The sequence below is a fragment of the Saccostrea echinata genome, unplaced genomic scaffold (genome assembly GCF_033153115.1).
Source record: "Saccostrea echinata isolate AGI-Se365-2 ecotype Australia unplaced genomic scaffold, CSIRO_AGI_Sech_v1 ptg000009l, whole genome shotgun sequence".
Classification (NCBI taxonomy): Eukaryota; Metazoa; Mollusca; class Bivalvia; order Ostreida; family Ostreidae; genus Saccostrea; species Saccostrea echinata.
Window position 1 is genome coordinate 24,931,458 of NW_026889758.1, and position 20,390 is coordinate 24,951,847.

The window sequence follows — 20,390 nt, forward strand, 5'->3', positions numbered from 1 at the left end:
TCTATTTTGAGTAGTTAAAATGCATATAAAGGAGTGAAGAACATTTAAAAATATAAAATACAGGCACGTAGTAATGGGGGGAGGGGGGGGGCAGCCAGATTGACAACCTACCTGAAAAAACCTTGACAAGCAACAAAAAAGGTAAAGTGTCCAAACTCCAAAATCCTATTTCGGGGGGGGGGGGGGGGGCTTCCACTTTGTTTTCGAAACATTATAATACCAAATTACTTTGATTTAAACTATCCTACAAGGGGGGGGGGGCAGCTTTTCAGTGTAGGTTATGTTTGGAAAAAAGGGGGGCAGGCCCCTTCTGATGCTACGTGCCTGAAAAATTTTCTAAGAATTTAAGGGTACATATAATAGTCCATCGAAATCAGGATTGCAATTTAACTGATTTGTAACGATATTGTAAGACCAAATTCAAGAAGATGTACAAGATGAACTTAATTAGCTGGGACTTGGCTACTCATGCGTATTTATTTTCAATGCAGATTTTGACAATAATAAATTTGAACACGGTAATAAAACAAAAATTTCTTGAAGTTTATATTCATCATATGTTTTCTTATATCTATTCGTCGTCATGCTCGAAGTAAAAACAAGACCTGGTTGATGCCAGTGATACACAGTCATCTACAATATTGCTATAAAGCTAACTTTTTAATTACTTGTACATATATACGTACAAAATTCATATTGCATAGATTAGGCTTTTTAACTCATAATCTGAATTTTCAAAAATGTTAGATATATGCACATGAATAATCTTTTAAAAAGTGGAGCTTGTATCAAATATGTTCCTTGAATGTTATTGAAGATTATTTTCATTTTATAATTATACAGTCATGTTCTTTTTATAATGACTATATCTTTGGGTAAAAAAAAGTGTTATTACAAAAAAACAAGTGTTCGGATAATAATTAAAATTTTATGCATACAAATTCGAAATGTAAAGAAAATTTGTTATCTTGGAAAATCTTTGTCAATCCTCGAGCTCCATAAAGAACATGATTTATTTGCAATTTTCAAGTGCGATAAAACGCGTTCTATGTTCTTTCTATTTATTATAATATCCATTCCCATTTTCTTATTTGTAACATTATACGTAGATGTATTTAGTAATTCACACTATGTTTTAAAATTTCTGACGTGTCATTATCGTCCAACGATTTGAAACTTTAATAAATACATAGATTCAGATGTTGCGACTCAATCAATCCACGAACCAGATCCGCCACTAATGTCATTAATTTAACCGGTGCCAGGATCATTTGAGTAGAGTTTTGTTATTTCATTTGGACAAATTTTAAGTAACAAAACACAAAACCGCATGTATATGAAGCACATAGAGTATATAGTTTTCCTTTATCTGGTCCTTTTTATTAAAAGTGAAAACATTTATCAAGTAATCGCCATTACGAATGAGGGTAACACTTACCCTTAGGAATGTCTTGTTTTTTATTGAGTAGTTTTTGACTGAAAATATGCGATATCATGGAAGGAATTCATAACAGTGTAGGCTACAGATATCCAACCAAAATTGATATCCTCATATTTTCACTTTATAAGTAAAGATACATGTATAATTAGAAATATTTTTTATGTTTGACTTTAAAAACATACTGTGTATATCTAAGGTCAGGTAATCCCCACTTTTTAATCTTTTTGAAAATAAAAAATATATATCTAGCTAACTCCCAAATGAAAAAAATGAAATCATAATTAATACAAATGAGAAGTACCGAAATAAATTCTACAATTTAATGATTATAATCAGCAATAATTCTGCCATCATTTTCATGAAGAATCCACTTTATTAATCGTTTTATTATGCATGTGTTAATTTTTATTTTATACAAATAATTTCCGTTAAAGTTGTATCTATAAGTTAGATAATTTTAAAAGGCCATAGAGCGTATATTTAAAAAAAAAAATAATAATTCTATCATTTTTTAAAGCAAGATCTGTTCATCGTTAGGAATTTAGAGTTTGCTGTGTATTACTTTTAGTTCAGAGTCGAGTGCATCATATGCAATGGTACTTTTTCCCCGCATTATAACACAAACACGCGATTTCTTTCTTGTCACAATTAATATCCGGCATCATATAATACCTCCATATTTTGGCTAGGATCTCGGTCAATATAAGAAAAATATAATATCTCCGAACAACTTTTAATCTTTTTCACACAGTTGACAAGAAAACACTTCATTCGTTTGATTGGCATTAGCTAGAAATCGGATCGAGTTTTAGCAAAGAAATAAAGAAGCAAACAAACATGCATGTCATCGTCAACGCCATTTTCTCTCGATTACATCCAACAATCTAGAAGAGATAAAGAGTACAGAAAACCAAGAACACAATGAATATTCTATGTGCATAATAATGATATGCGCAGTAAAATTGTTTGTGTAATTTTTAGTTTCCTCTGCTCGTGCAGTTTTTGATTTTACGTTTGTGCATTTTATACCAATTAATCGTGTAAAAAATTTCGGATTCGTGTATTTTTCGTTATGTTTGTGTTAAAATCTTTCAAACTATGTGCAATTTTTACCGATACGTGCATTTTTATTTTACTCGTGTATATTTTTCATCAAGCTCGTGTATAAAATCGTGATCGTTGTGCAGAAAATAATTTTGAAGCAATCGGCGTGCCATATTATTCTATCATAAATATAATTAATTCACACCAACAGTTCTTGCACATCTATTATCGATTAAAAGTATTAATAATAATATAATTGAACTTTCCCGTACCACCTCTTATAGAATACATCTTAGTTGTATCTTCTAAAATGTCACTTAGATTCTATTGTTTTCATTAATATGTTATCTGGACTATTGTTTGGGTACTGAATGATCGATTGCACTTGGTTTAAAATACTGCTCAGGCTTTGAGATCCTCCTCTTTTCCAAATCTGCGAATTACATTTTCTGCGGGAGGTAAGAATTATCAAGAAAATGTTGATCAAAAATTATTTAGAAAACACGTCACCTATTGAACACTTTAGGATACTTAACACAAACAAAAAATTGATGCATGGATTGATATATATATTTTTTGACTGATTTTGATTAGAAATGACATAATTAAAAACAACTAATCTCTAAAATATAAAGAAATCGTAAGTTTTCTTTGGTGCTTAGATATGTGACTTCATATAAACCTATGAAAAATATTGCCGATTTCTGAAAAAAAGTTGTTTGTGTTCTTTATCCTTAAGTACACTGGCAGTTATCAAGGTTATGTACACATAAAGCTACATTATGTGGGTAAATAAACTCAAAGAAAATCAGACGTGAGAAACATGTCTGTCAAGCAGGTTTATTGTTAAGTTAAGACACACAATTACACCTCAAATAAAATAGGGCAATTAATGTTTACTTTTCACTTCAACACTGGGAAAAATGGCCGACTACTTGTTATCCTCGTTCCTACGTTGGATTACACTTAAGTCTTTGTGGATATTAGTCATTCTATCCATTGTCGGCTAATGATGTCCTGTCCATTATGTCAGCATGGTCGTCTTTCCAACAGAAACTTGTTTCGTATGTAAACTGTATGGGTCAACTTCTTCTTTTAGAATGATGCATATACCAGATTTGCTTCGGATATTGTATATGTCATATTATTATCTGAATGTGTTTTTGGAGCAAGTCCGTTCCGATGCATAGTAAAATAACGACAAATACTTATTTAAGTCCAACCTAATCTTGCATGGATCATGCATCTATTCTAAAGACACATAACAAAATGCATTGCTCAAGATCAATTTCAGTACCCTAATTGTTTCACTTTTATTTCATTAACTTATTTTTTTATGCTTGTTAAATAACATTCTCTCTCCAAATTAAATTTGAGAAAAAAGGAATTGTTCCTAAACTATTTCTTGTAAAATTTTATGAATGTCATGAAAAGGATTATTAGGACTACAGCTCTGAAAATCCATAAAATCCTTCCGTAATAATATTAAATTTTTTTTAAACTTTCAACTGTGTTCTCGTTTATTTTTCAGGATATAGTATCGTTTTTTGAGAGTAGGTACCGGCCAGAGGAATTAATGACAACTTAATATTTAAAAGCAACAAAATTTTGAATATATCAACAGGGAGGATTTGACTTGATACTACAAAAAATTGGCCTTTCAATGATCATATTTATATTAAATTAAGGAATAACTGTCTATTTTTTTGGATTCATGCTGTGATCAATCGAGTGGCTTGCGTGATAATTTGCATAAACGCCGAAGGCGTTTATGCATAAAATTATCACGCAAGCCACTCGATGGATCATCGTCATGAATCCAAAAAATCTGACAGTTATTCCTTATATTTACATGCTCCTGATTCTGCAAATTCCCGTGCTAATAGCCCCGCTTCTGTCTCTATTTGTCCCGCCCCGCACGTGATTTTTTTTTAACCGCGCCTTTCCATGAGCCAGTAGATTTATGTAGAAATAAAGTATTTTTACAATTTGTAATTTTATCTCGGACAAAGACATTGGAAATGTAAATATTTAAGAGTAAAACATTAATATCATATTTGGAACCCACCCCCTTTAATACATTTGCCTGTTTTTGTTTTTAACAGTTACATATATGTATCTAGATATTCTGCCACTAACAGGCAAGTTGGCTTATTCGCAGCTATGTTAAGGCTTCTCGAAGCTTTAAAATGCGCTCAAAGCATTATATGTCATTGCGAGGTCGGTTTCTGGTTTTAATTTATAAGTATTGAACTTAAGTACTTCCAATTCATATACGGGTTTTCCTCGGCTATATATTTGTTACGATATCACATGACTTTGTTGATCACGTGACGGTCATTTATAATTTTTTGAAGTGTTTCATATAAATCGCTTCGGCGCAGCTGATTAAAGGCAGAGATTTTAAGCACCGCCTTCGAAAATACCTGGTCTGTGTATCCCTGTCAATCAAGTGCATTAAGGTACATCATTGGGTGCTAGAACTTGATTGACACTTACTTACTAGTCCCTGTGTATACCCTGTACACCTTGTTTGGCACTCGTGGTGACTTTCCAATTAACTTTTGATCCTTTGATATTTACCACACATGGTATAAACAACAGAGAAGCTGTATTATATACCATGGAATTTTTAGCTTGATAATACATGTATATACACATACACCTTTCGTATTTGTAATAATAGTGATATTCTTTATGATAATATATTATATCAAAATTAGGTATTTTTTTTTTCAAAGCTCAACAAATACTTTAAATAATAATATTGTTTTAATGGGTGGGAATGTTTTGACACACATTCAATTATAAATTAATAAAAATATTGAGATTAAACTTTAATTACAACTTTTTATTTCTAATTTAAAATAATCTCAAAATCCCAACACGGGTAAAGTTTCATAGTTTGACTTCTTGGGTATTCTACTGTGTATTAAATCACTTCCTGTGTATAGGGATTAGAGGACAAACGACCACAGGTAGACGGCTAGCCCTCAAGGCATTCACACCTGTACAAAATAAGCCCCTCCCTCACCTGGAATTTACCACCCGGTAAAAAATCTCTGCCTTTAACACAATAATTATTAACATTTTGTTATATAAATAAACTCATCGTATCCTTGTGTATCCGAAATGTGCTTGGGAAAAGTCATAGTATTACTTGGGTACAAAATATTTCCTGAGAAATTCAACTTACCTACAAATTTGAGGGTATTTTCCACATAATATCGTAATCTGTATTAAAACAAAGCCAACACACATTTTTCCCAAGCAAGATTCAGTTAGAGAACAACCTCTTCTTACAGATTTCCACAAAAATTCTCAGATTAATCCTCATTAATCACATGCGCCAGACTCTTTTATACACACAAAATAAATTCTACCTCCAACCACGGGTATAAAACAGAGTACATTTCAAAAGTATATTTTTCATAAGCATTTTGAACATGATGAATTTCAATCAAGGGTAGGTAAGCGGTGTATTTTTAAAATATTCGGACATATAAGACTTCAAAAACCTTTAACGACCCGTGAATTTTGCAATAACTAGCTAGCATTTTACATGCAGTTTGAAATAAAGTGTAAAGTTCATGACACTCTCCCCGTCATAACACCTCAAGTTTGCAGTGACCTGACGTCATTTTCCATTATGACGTCATATTTTGGTAGTTCAGAGATGTGAAGGCACAGAGTGCACTGTCATATTCTACGGGAAGCCTTAACCTACCTGCGTTAATTTTGCTTCCTGTTACAAGAGCTTGACTTCCTGTTATAAGAGTTTTGTATCCTGATACAACTAAATGACAACACTCACAGTCATTCAATAATTTCATTTCCAAACCTGTTTGCGTAATGACGCAGACTACATATATGTAGAATTAGCAAATAGTCTAGGAATGCTAGCGAGAGAAAATTGGTACATTCTATGCAAAGAGCACTAACTCTAATTAATTAATAAATATAAACCTTTGTATATGGAATATATAAAATAGATCAATATTTGTAAGAAAAAATACAAATTTAAATATAATAACAAAGCAGAAAAAAAACTAAAACATTCAAGAATAATGATGGTCCAAATGTCCTTTCGTGTGTAACATATTGCACTTAGTAATACACTAAATTTCTCAAGGTTAATGCAGTTTCAGTGTCTGGGTGAAGAGCACTGACTCCCCCGCTGGAGCAGTGACTGACTGTGATACAGATCCAGCTTCCACACAAATCATTGTCTTATACTCGTCATCCCCAAAGTCAGACATTGCTTTGGCTTTATCTTCCCAGGGATTCCAAACAACTAGAAATGGGAAAGCATAATACTTGATCTTTAAATAAACCATAAAGATCCTGTTATCTTGGAAAGGTTCAAAACACTTGACCAATTTTACTTAAAATCAGATAACCTTTAATATATCGCCAAGACTGCCTGTTTTCACGTTTTTGAGATAGCAGTACTATGTTTTATTTTAAAATTAAGATCCAACTCACCCACATCTGTGAGATTAGACAGCAGCAAACTGACAGATTTCTTCCCATCACCAATACTTTCCACTTGCACTTTGTCACCTCCACACTTCATATAAACCCTGAATAAAAAAGTATTTAATATTTATAGATATACACAAGTCAAAAAAAAATATGAATGATGAATATAAAATCTAGTATACATATATCCAAGTTTTCTTAAATGTTCCATTGTGTTTGTTTTGTTCTATTACACAGAATTATATCTCCCATGTGAACAAGAATTAACATAATTACCAAAGACTTTCAAAGCACAAAAGCAATGCATCTTGCTTTATACATGCATATAGTAGGAATACATTATTTCATTTATTTGCAAAGTTAAAATTTTTCACCTATCATAATTCTTGTCTATAGTCACCATTTTTCTTTCTTCAGTTGATATCTTGCCTCCCTCTACCTGTTCAGGAATTTTAAATACATGTATCTTGTTTCTCATTTATAAGACAATTTGTAGTTCTCTTCTTTACTAATCAAACTGAAAATCAAAGACTTATACAACACACAGAATATTTTGCAAAATTTACCAAAGACTACTAAACCCGCACACATATAAACCTTACTTTTACTTAGAAATAAACTAAGGAAACCTTCTTTTGGCCTTAATGAACTGGAGGTCATGATCTACTCACACTGGGATTTACCCTATTTTAGGATAATTGCATAATTCAAAATGTGAAAAAAGTCTTTTTCTTGCCCTTGAAAAAGAAGTTTTAAGATGATTTTTTTGTATGTGCACTTATATTCAGCATGATTTATGTTTCACTTATTTATGACTAGCTTCACACTCAATCATGACTGTGCCAAACAGTAAGAATTAAACTATGTACATTAATGCCGAAATTGGAGTAAGCTAAAATAAATATATATTTCTATGTAAATCATCAAACAACAAATACTGATTTGAACAAAAATTAACATTTAATAGTGTATATGAAAACTAGATGTGTGGTAATGCCACAAATGCCCCCGCAGGCAGCCAAAATTTCAAATGCCATATTTAGTTTTAAATTTGTATTTGAACTTGAATTGTATTTTCTGGTAAAATACCTGCACATGCAATTTCAACCTTTTACATACATCCCTACAAAAGTTAGAGAGCGGAAACTAGAAATAAATCTTTTTTTTCTAATTTCAAGAGGGATAACTCTGACAAAAATCATTAGACGATAACCAAATTCGAACTTGACCTGTATTTTCTAGTAAGATACCTGCATATGCAATTTCAACCTTATACATACATCCCTACAAAAGTTAGAAAGCAGAAATTGAAAATTTATTTTTTTTTTAAGTTCAAGAGGAATATCTCTGTCAAAAATCATCAAACCATGACCAAATTCAAACATGACCTGCACATTCCTATGGCATATCCATATGTCAAATTCGAGTTGAAAGGTTGCAACTGTTGCAGAGATAATGAACGGAAAGTGAATGATGACAGAATGACAGAACAGGGTAACACTATATGCCCCAGTCATTTTATGGCGGGGGCATAAATATGACTTTCTATTAAATTTTTGTGACTTTTAATCAAGCATTTCTTTAAATTTACAACAAAGTTACTAAGACATTCTGAACCTTGTCATTGTACTGCAGTCCTTCTAATCCATGAATCCTCACATCTGCTATGTCAGGGCATCTGAAGTAAGTGTGCATCAGAGTGGTGAAATCAAAAGCCTTAGAATCTAAAAAAGTATTGTTATATAGCAATCCTTGACCATGGCAAATGGCGTTCCAAATAAGAAACCATACTGATTACCGGTAAAATCACTTTAATGAATCACTTACCATTGTTGTTGACAGTCAAAGTTAGCTTCAAATCATTTTCTCCCAGATCAACATTGTATACAAGTTTAAATCTGAAAAAAAGTTGTTTCATTTTATGACAGGGGAAGAAGTGGGGATAATTTACATCAAAACTTGAAGTCATAAATACATAGTTAACTTACCTATAATCCCATATTTTTCTTGTCTCTTCATCATCCTCCAATGAAAATGACATGGAGGCTCTACCATTATTCTACAAAACATGCACTAACTAGATCATAATACTCCGGAAAATAGAAATCATACTACCATACCAAGAAAATCTTAATAAGGAGCCACATCTTCAATCAGAATTCAGAATCTTTAAAGCACTTTCTGATGTTTAACAATGTTACTAAACTGAAAGTCATAAATCAATAAAGTAAGATAAAAGTTACTTGTTTTGGTTCAGAATCTTGTCTCCATCTTTTTATGCGTGCAAATCCATGTTGAGGTCCCTTTTCCCATGGGCCAAAGCAAGCTAATTAAGTTAGTTAAAATTTAATCAAGCTTATTTGACAATATTTCCACAACTTTAAAAAACATTTTACTACTGCATTAAATATAATTTTTAAAGTAAACATGGTACATGTACATGTAAGTAATGCAAGATTTAGCTCATTCTGATCTTTCAATGATCAATAAAAAATAAAAGGTATATCACTGAAGCAATTCATTACAACCATAGGTAATCAAAGATTACATAGCTCACCTCAACGAACATTGTCTTTAATTAAGGCCAAGTTCCACAACAAAAATTCTGGTAGTGTTTATCCTTAGATGCAAAATTTATGCAAGTTTGATCAGGATTTTCAGTTACTTTGGAATGGATATGCTCCAAAAACTTTAACAGTTGAATCACCTGTAAAATGTAGGTCGGATCCAGCATCTGAAGCAAGTCTGGTAATATGCCACCCTAGATGTATCATCTATGCAAAAGCTGATTGGTACAATAAAAAATACTGGATGTTGTCTATGCATCTCTGATCAACATATGGCATAGTAATACCTTGAAATAATCTGCTCTAAAAAGTTGAACCTGGAAATCAGACAATGAGAGTATTGCATAAGCCCCCCCCCCCAACTTCATTGAGGTGAGCTATAAATAGGTAAGGAGGTTTTACTTACGGAAAACAAGTGGTATTCCTCCACGGATGGCCTTTTTGTTGTCAAACAAAGCATTTTTACTGGAGAAATATTTAGTCAATGATTAAAATTCACAATGCCAAAATCCATATACCAAAATTATAAGATTATGCATTGAGTACCGTATAGCAGGATTTTTTTAGCGTGGTGCATGCTAACTTTGGCTTATTTTAGTGGTTTGGTACTAGCCCGCTAAATTTTCAATCACTAAATTTCCATCCTTATGTAAAAGTGCTGAACACAAGAAAAATAATTTTCATCAGTCAGCGATTGAACATCATACCTTTCTGACCTCTTGTGTAAATCAGTATTCAAATATACAGAATGCTCACTTGAAGATAATCTAAGTTACCCAAAAAACACTCTTCTGTTGAGCAATACAGAACAATGTTACTGGCTTGCAACTTCATTGAACACTGTGTCCACCATAATTAGATCTGCCAAAATTATTGACATACCTTTGAGCATGTCAAATGCCAAATTTTACACCTGGTAAAGAAACCCTGCTATATATTATGTATATTAACCACTTAACATACCGTAAAATCACATATTTTTGAGGGGTCAAATCTTCTTGGTTTGAGGGGAAAAAGGTCACTGGGGGGACTTGATTTTGTGGTTGAAGAAGTGTTGAGTTGTTATTTATACGAAATTTTATATTTTGTGGATGTATGAATTTGTGGGTCTCATCAAAACCAAAAACAAGGAAAATTAAAGCCCCACAAAAACAAGTGATTTCACCGTAAATATTAACCAAACACTGGAAAAAAATTACCTGGCTTACCTGACAAATAGCACTTCTTGGGCCTTGCATTTCCAGGATATAATAGTGGCTCCTAAAAAATCCTTCAGCAATTAGTAAACGCAATCATAAAAGCTGACCTTACCGTAACTTGGCTTACCATGTTTACCATCACATCAGGTTTGTTGAATGTAACATTTACAATGTTACATACCGGTATTTCTGTTCCTGTGTGACTAGTCTGATTTGTTGAGTCAATGAGTAATATACTTGTTGATTATACTTGAAACACAATGATGCATTGATTCACAACGAAACTTGAAAGTTGAGCATGCCTAGGCTTATTATATACTTGACAAAAGTTAACTTGACACGCTTTCAGCTTACAAATGTCTATAAGTAAGTACAAAAAATAATACCATGCAAGTGAACAGAAACTTCTGCAATGTCGTTAAGTTTCAATAGCACCACGTCTTTTGTGTCCATGTTGAGGTGTATTGAGAAAAGAAAAGTAGAGGTTTACATCCCGATCCCGACTTCCTCTTTTGACTTGTTCTTTAAAAAGAAGATACAGAGACTATTTTCTTCTGAATATAAAAAAAATGTCTTATAGAATGATAAAAAATGTTTATACATGTATTTTCGTTATTTTCGTTTTCACGTTATATTCAATAAAAATTTAAAAAAAAAAAAAAATAGTCTCTATATTCTCTATATAGCTCCAGTATTTCATCCTTTGAAGCCTAACAAAATCAATGTTGCCCTCAACCTCATAGGCACTCCCCATCTTAATTGTTAAAAAATATATATATCTACTACACTTTAGATGTTTATAGTATAGTATATATATATTTTTTTTTAACAATTAAGATGGGGAGTGCCTATGGCAATATGGTCAATTTCTCCCATGTTTTAATTGTTGTTCTTTGTCGAAAAAGTTGGATCCTGCCCATCCACCCCCATCCCGTTCTCACATACCCCCCCCCCCAACGAAGTAGGATTTTCGAGTGTGGAATTTTCTATCCTATAAAGAAATGCAGATTTGAAATATGTACAGTATATAAGATAAGATAAGATACGTTTTATTACTAATTCAGTGCCCAAATGAGCATAAAGAGAACAAACTTACAAGAGAAAGGCCTAAAATATAGTTGAGAGAAAAAGAGAGAAAGAAAAAAAAATCATTAAGACATACATGCACCTATATAAACATATACATATAGACATATGACTCTTCAATGTATATATATATATATATATATATATATATATATATATATATATATATATATATATATATATATATATATATATATATATATATATATATATATATATTACATTTTCAACAGTTAAATACTGTGATTTATTTATTGAATAAAAGTGATATTCTCTCACAGTGTGAAAGAATACCAAAATGATATTCTCTCACAGTGTGAAAGGATATCAAAGTAAGTAAAAAAATAATTTCTGGCCTGTCATAAGACAGAGATAGTAACTAAACATCTTGAGAGAGCTAAAACTGCAATTTTCTTCCCAAATATGTTGCTAAAATCCATGCTATGTAATGTTTTCAATCTCACAACTGCTAAGCTATGACATCTCAACCGCTCAACTATGACGTCAAGCCAAGCTATGACACTTGTGTTAAGAAAAGACAGAGGCAAAGGGAAAATCAAAGAAAATGTAATAAACAGAAAATTCAATGTTTTGTAGATGACTATGGAATTTATTTCACTCGTGAGACAGGATTTTTTGATATTTTCACTCGTGCTTCGCACTCGTGAAAATATCAAAAAATCCTGTCCCACTCTTGAAATAAATTCCATATTCATCTACAAAACATTGAATATCCTCTATATATATATATATATATATATATATATATATATATATATATATATATATATATATATATATATATATATATATATAAATTAAAATAAAATCCAAGATAAACAAACAAGTTCACATTTAATTATTACACTAAGCGCTTTCGCCGTGAGGCTCTTCAGAGTGTAACAAAATTTATAAAAACAATACAACTTGGTTGTTATGACGTCGTTATTGTGACGTCATAAAGGCAGCATTATATATTGGCGCAGGTAAATGTCATTAGGGCGCCAAAAGTAGAGAATTGAACATATGTACATTGTGATGAAATAGACTGCTAATTTTAAGCTATAATGTTCAATTTACATTTAGTTTAGGTTTAAATAATTTAACAAAGTAATCTTCCTTGGCTCTCCGTAATTGTTCATTATTTTCTAGAACTTTATAAAATGGAAATATTAAAAAGTTTCCATTCGCACATGAATCAAAATGTTCACTGCATGGCGTATTCCTGACAGAAGGGTCCCGAAGTATCAAACCAAGTTTGAGGAATGTGATGCTAGAATGGAAAAAGAAATTTCAGAGAGAACCGATGTAAATATGAAAGCCAAACTTCTTGATTTATGGAAAACAGAAGTGAAATATGAAATGGATAAATCTGCTAAAATTCTTGAAAAAAAAGCAGGAGTGGCTTAATAGTTATGAGAAAAATTACGGGAAAGAAGTGACGAAAAATTCCCCGAACACACAAAGAAATCGTAGGGGCAAAAGCAATGGAAAACAAAATCCGGATATAGAAAGGAAAACCGATTTTCTTACGCTGATGCCGTACGCAATGATAAACCACATAGATCCGAATTTCGGGCATACAACAACAACAATGCATATAAGAACAGACCAAATAACACTCGCAACAAGGATAACCAAATGAGGAAAAACAATCAAGGAAACATGGTGAGAAATGTAAATTATCAACGGCTGACACAACCCAACAATGCCGGAATAAGGGATCAACACTGGAATCTACCCCCTAAAAGGAACCAAAGATGGCGGACAGCACAAAACAGTTTACATGTTTTTAACAGTAAACAAGAAAATCAAACAAGGAACAATTCGGAGAATAATTTTTTGTGGAAAGGACGCTTCCACAAGGGACGACAGAAAACATTCCGATTTCTGCAAATTTAGACAACTCAGAAGTCAAAAACAGAAAATCGATGTAAAAATTATTAATATATCTCAGAGAGATATTTCAGAAAACGAAATGAAAATTCTAGAAAAGGGTTTAAATTTCACACCCACGCCAAAACAGGATAATGTGGATCTCATAAAAGATACCGAGGAGTTTTGTCGAAAACTTAGACTTAGAGAATATTTTCAAAATGAAGAAAATATAGACGAATCTCTTGTAAGAAATAAAAGTAACTTCAAACCACCACCTAATAGAGATAAACATTTAGATGAATTTATTAAATGTTTACAAAGTTCCGCAAGAAATAATGACTTCTGTATGAATACCCGTATTAAAGATAATATCAATAGACTGGAACGAGAAGCTATCAAAAGCCTCGCAAGTGATAATTCTATTGTTATAAAGGAAGCAGATAAAGGGGGAGCAATTGTCATTATGGATATGGATCATTACAGAGAAATGGTTTTAGACCAACTTATGGACACCAACAAAGAATTAGTTTCTAATGAGGACAGTAAAACCATATGCAAGATTAAGAAATTAACTTCTAAATTTGCGGATAATTTAACCGTGAAAGAAGTGGATTATTTAACAAATTTCGAAAATAAATCTAGTAACTTTTATGGTTTACCAAAGATCCACAAATCCAAAGAAATACAGGACGGACTCGAAGGTAAAAACGCTTTATATATAAAATTACCTCGACCAACAGATTTAAAGCTTAGACCAATTGTAGCTGGCCCTGCATGCCCCACGCACAGAATTAGTAACTTGTTGGATATACTTCTAAAGCCTCTATGCCAACTTGTACCAAGTTATGTAAGGGATGATATGGATTTTCTTGGCCACATCCCAGATACAGTTGAAATAAATACAGAGATGGTTAGTTTTGATGTAACGAGCCTCTATACTAACATACCACATACACTGGGACTGGAAGCAATCGCTTTTTGGATCGATAAATACCGCAGTGAAATAAATGAAAGATTTTCCAAAGACTTTATCCTAGAAGGATTAAAAATAGTATTAGAAAATAACCATTTTGTTTTTGACAGCAGAAATTTTCTACAAATAAAAGGAACAGCGATGGGCACAAAAGTTGCCCCAACCTATGCCACCCTAGTACTTGGGTTTTTAGAAGAAAAATTGATCAGTGAAACAGAAAGAAGATTTGGAAATCAGTTTGCCCAATATATACGCTTTAATTGGAAGCGATATTTAGATGATTGTTTCATTTTCTGGAACAGATCTAATGAAGATTTACAAGAATTTCATTCAATTCTTAACAATCTACACCCGTCTATTAAATTTACGGTGGAAAAAAGCGGATTGGAACTACCTTTTTTAGATATCCTTATAATTAAGGAGGGTCGTAAAATCATAACAGATTTATACTACAAGAAAACGGATTCCCACCAATACCTTGTATTTAATTCCTGCCATCCTTCACACGTAAAACGTAACATACCTTTTAATATGGCAAGACGTGTTTGTACCATTGTCATAGATGAAACCAGAAGAAACAGCCGTCTACAGGAATTGAAAACTTTTTTACTTAGACAAAAATATCCCAATGATCTAATAGACGTCGCTATTGAAAGGGCCAAGTCAATACCAACTACAGATCTCCGGAGTTCTACAAGAGCAGGGGCCCAGGAAAACAATAAAGAAATCCCGCTTGTCGTTACACATAACCCCCGGAACCTTAATATGTATAATTCCGTAAAACAGTGCTTCCCCATTCTACAACAATCCCAAAATCTAAAGGAATTAATTGACCTGAAGAACATAATCAATAGCCGGCGCCAACCCCCAAACCTGAAGAAACTCCTTACAAGAGCCAAATTTTCGTCAAATGAAGACATACGCACAGTGGCCAAATGTATGGACCCCCTATGTGGAACCTGTCCTTATTTAAAAACAGGAGAGACGTTTACTTTTAAATGTGGTAAAACATTTAACGTAAATGCGAATATGTCATGCAAATCTAAAAATTTAATATACTGTATGACTTGTACTTCATGCGGGGAAAACTACATTGGACAGATCGGTAACAAACTAGCTGACCGCGTAAGAGTCCATAAACAACGAATACGGGACCCTTCTGTCAGGAATACGCCATGCAGTGAACATTTTGATTCATGTGCGAATGGAAACTTTTTAATATTTCCATTTTATAAAGTTCTAGAAAATAATGAACAATTACGGAGAGCCAAGGAAGATTACTTTGTTAAATTATTTAAACCTAAACTAAATGTAAATTGAACATTATAGCTTAAAATTAGCAGTCTATTTCATCACAATGTACATATGTTCAATTCTCTACTTTTGGCGCCTTAATGACATTTACCTGCGCCAATATATAATGCTGCCTTTATGACGTCACAATAACGACGTCATAACAACCAAGTTGTATTGTTTTTATAAACTTTGTTACACTCTGAAGAGCCTCACGGCGAAAGCGCTTAGTGTAATAATTAAATGTGAACTTGTTTGTTTATCTTGGATCTTGGACTTTTACTACAATTTCACTATATATATATATATATATATATATATATATATATATATATATATATATATATATATATATATATATATATATATATATACACATACACATTGTGGTACTGTAGGGGGCATCAACACTAAGATGACAATTAATGCACATGCATATTATTTTCACTCCTTAACAAAGGTACCAGAAAAATTTAAAGATAGCATTGCAGCTATTGAAAATAATATCCTGAAATTAAAAAAACAATCAACTACATACTTCCTTCACCCAGTTAGATTTTAAAATATCCTCTGCTGAAATTCATAAAGGTATGAAATCCTTGAAGTCCGAAAAAAGCCCAGGGTTAGACAATATCACAAACGAAATGTTGAAAGCATCACATACATACCTAAACATCTGCCTCCTAAAGTTATTTAACACAATATTTAATACTGGCATTTATCCAGAGAAATGGCTAGAAGGATATACAACACCAATATTTAAATCGGAAAATCCAAGGATCTAAGTATAGAGGATACATGTTCTATATACATGTACCTCTGATGATACAAGTATGTCTAAAAAATTTTGTTCCTCATCTACCATTATATATAGATTGAGTAAATAAATTTAGGTGTTTTCGTATTTTTATAAGGTGTTAATTAGACAGTTGCAGGTTGTGTCGGGAAACAACAGAATTGTTAGGTAGACCACTCAGTGTAGACATTCACATGTAGTTAGCATTTTCTTTGAGTGTTTCGTTACTGCACGTTGATTCTATGGTAATATTTCGTTATTATTTTGTTTACTGAATAATCATATCCAGACAGGACCTAGAAAAATTCCGGATTTCGGTTACATGTTTATTTCGCGTATTTCGTTTAGTGTCATTGCATGTTGTTACAGCAGTTTGGCTTGATTTCATGTTACAAAGTCTGTTCTTAAAAGGAAATCTATAGTAAGAGAACCCAATCGATTTTTTTTAAAGTACATATTGTAAAAAAGTTACTACACAGTGGAATAGCTAGGCCAACTTTTTCTTCTGGATCATACATTTCTTTGCAATTGGCAGGAGACTGGGTCGATAGAATACAGAAATTCATAGATGGAGATTTTTTTTCAAAGTATTGAAGAACATGCTCAACAAAAATCTGCATTGCAAAACTACAACATTGACTATGTTCGAGGTTATTCCTTCATTTATGGACGATGAATGTGCTATCCCATACTGGATTATCGCTCAAGCACATCCATATATATATACATGTATATATATATATATATATATATATATATATATATATATATATATATATATATATATATATATATATATATATATATATATATATATATATATATATATATATATATATTACGGATGACAATCGTATACAGAATGCCAATCTGTTAACCGCAACACGTTCCGACCGATTAACCGGTTAATCGTATCAAAATACACATTTTTTTGACATATTTTTTCACGAATCTCTATTCATATAAACACAAGAAGACTAAAAAAAAACTTAAGAAGAAACATTCTGTTTACCTTTATCTGGAAACTACATGTACATATATTTTATTTCAATTTCAATAGACAAGAAAAAAATCAAGAAAACTCGTGAAACATGCCTGAGAAATCAGACATTGAAAATTTTCCAGAGCAAACGTCACACAATTTCATACTGCATTGTTGCCATAAACAAAACTAAGTCGGAACTTTCACTTAATTTACAATGTTTGTCTAATGAATAATTTGATAAATGACTGCAAAAGATAGACATACCAATTCACATTGCTCAACGGTGATTTATTTAATTATGATATTGTTGAAGAATTACAGGACAGTCAGGGTAACGACATACATGTAGTGTTTAAACAGTAATTTACACTAAACAAACTGACCAATTACCCTGCGGTCGCAATCCGCAGAGACATATGTGAAAACGCTAAATTATTTTAGGAATGACTCTAATTCTTGGCCAAATTATTCGAGTATAACCTGGTTTGGGTCAGTTTACGCTTTATAATCCGCGAAGCGGATTATAAAACAGCGTAAACTGACCCAAACCAGGTTATACTCGAATAATTTGGCCAAGAATTAGAGTCATTTAGGAATGACTCTAATTCTTGGCCAAATTATTCGAGTATAACCTGGTTTGGGTCAGTTTACGCTTTATAATCCGCGAAGCGGATTATAAAACAGCGTAAACTGACCCAAACCAGGTTATACTCGAATAATTTGGCCAAGGATTAGAGTCATTCCTTATAATTTAATTTTAAAATCATTAAATAACTATGGGTGTAAAATTTCGTTACATTTTATTAGTTCAAATTTGCCGCTCAATAATACAACCGTAGTAACGGAAGTAACGGAAGTGATGGGAATCAAGGGGAGATAAAAACTGATACGTAGGCCTAGCAGCCATGTTGTTTGGTTACATGTGGTAAGATCGAATTATCGTTTGAAATTAAAGGTACATTTATTAAATCTGGAATTTTCCATGAATCCCGAGGACTGGAAATGAGAGGATTGTATGGAAACAGATGATTCAGCTGGTTGTCAAGGGGGGTGTGTCCCCATACCAAACCAGGTTATACAGAAATAATTTGTGTTCCTTTTTGGATATTAACCAATCAGAGGCTAGAATACAAACAAAATTAAATTATTTCCTTATAATTTAATTTTAAAATCATTAAATAACTATGGGTTTAAAATTTCGTTACTTTTTATTAGTTCAAATTTGCCGCTCAATAATACAACCACAGTAACGGAAGTAACGGAAGTGATGGGAATCGAGGGGAGGTAAAAACTGATACATAGGCCTAGCAGCCATGTTGTTTGGTTACATGTGGTAAGATCGAATTATTGTTTGAAATTAAAGGTACATTAATTAAATCTGGAATTTTCCATGAATCCCGAGGACTGGAAATGAGAGGATTGCATGGATACAGGTGATTCAGCTGGTTGTCAGGGGGGTGTGTCCCCATACCAAACCAGGTTATACAGAAATAATTTGTGTTCCTTTTTGGATATTAACCAATCAGAGGCTAGTATACAAACGAAATTAAATTATTAACGTGTATGCAGAGGTTTCATTTATAAACGTGAATTTTAAGAAAGTCGCGTTCAAATTTACATACATTTTATTTTTTCCCGACTAACCGATTACAGATTTTCTAACCTATTACCATCGTTCCGACCGAGTAATCGGTTAACCGGTTACAAACTGCCATCCCTAATATCTATCTATCTATCTATCTATATTGAGGAAAGCACTTTAGAATTTGTAACCTTATCTATATGGTAGAAAAGCGTTATACAAGTTCATTAATGTTCAGAAAGCCATGATATTAAACTGTTGATGAGGTACCAAGACAAATATTGCAAGCAATAATAAAAACAATTGTACTTCTGTTACCTCATCGTCTTGGGTCATGTCAGTACAGTGTCCGCTGGTAACCTTTCCAGTTTCACAACTTTTTTATGTCAATTGCCTAGCAATTATTTGAAAATCTGCCTTCTAAAGAGGTTTAATTTAAAAAACAAAAACTTGACATAATTAATTAACTGACGGTCCTTAAGGAGACGAATCGGGAACAAACAACAGGCATACTTCTTTTTGCAACCTTCTCGGTGTTTAGACTACAGTGAAAATCAAGAGGCGCAGCAAGGCTGTTTAGACTATACTTGAAGACAATGTTAAGAGTTAAAACTATACTGCAAGGGAAAAAAATATCACAGTAATATGAGATAAATAGTTTATGGTGTATCGCCGTTAAATTTGATTATCAATTTGGCATTGCTTGGAACACGTTCTTGAAACTTTCTCGAAATCATCATCAACCAGTTTTTTCTGTTCTTTATTTGACAGTTGGATAATAGAAAATAAACAATAAAAATACGCTGAAAATGCATTCTGACAATTCTGTCAATATTTCATCAGCCAGGACTTTAGATTTTCTAAATATAAACAGGAGAACACTAAAACAGAAAGGGAACAAGACAATAGGCGCCCCTATCGTGACGAGAAATCTGCTTTGTAAGTTTTAAATTATCTTTAAAATTGCCTTTGACGATTATATTGAACAATGAATATATTTAATTGAGAGTACTTACAAATCATATTCATTAACCAGAGAAAAGATACAAGTTCAGATTTTTTGG

At 32.4% G+C, this 20,390-nt stretch overlaps 2 protein-coding genes across 2 annotated transcripts; one reads left to right on the top strand and one right to left on the bottom strand.

Annotated features, from left to right (window-relative positions):
* Positions 1-6,300: 6,300 nt before the first annotated feature.
* LOC133183496 (uncharacterized) lies at positions 6,301-11,237 on the bottom strand. Its single transcript, XM_061318446.1, has 10 exons — positions 11,120-11,237; positions 10,743-10,794; positions 9,941-9,999; positions 9,211-9,293; positions 8,956-9,026; positions 8,795-8,865; positions 8,585-8,691; positions 7,342-7,406; positions 6,971-7,068; positions 6,301-6,779 (listed from the first exon to the last, which is right to left on the bottom strand). Exons 1-10 carry the CDS (start codon positions 11,184-11,186, stop codon positions 6,619-6,621), a joined length of 834 nt encoding a protein of 277 aa, XP_061174430.1. The 5' UTR covers positions 11,187-11,237; the 3' UTR covers positions 6,301-6,618.
* A 2,560-nt stretch (positions 11,238-13,797) lies between these two features.
* On the top strand, positions 13,798-16,004 carry LOC133182577 (uncharacterized). The gene is made up of 2 exons (XM_061317423.1): positions 13,798-15,673; positions 16,000-16,004. Exons 1-2 carry the CDS (start codon positions 13,798-13,800, stop codon positions 16,002-16,004), a joined length of 1,881 nt encoding a protein of 626 aa, XP_061173407.1.
* The last annotated feature ends 4,386 nt before the right edge of the window (positions 16,005-20,390 follow it).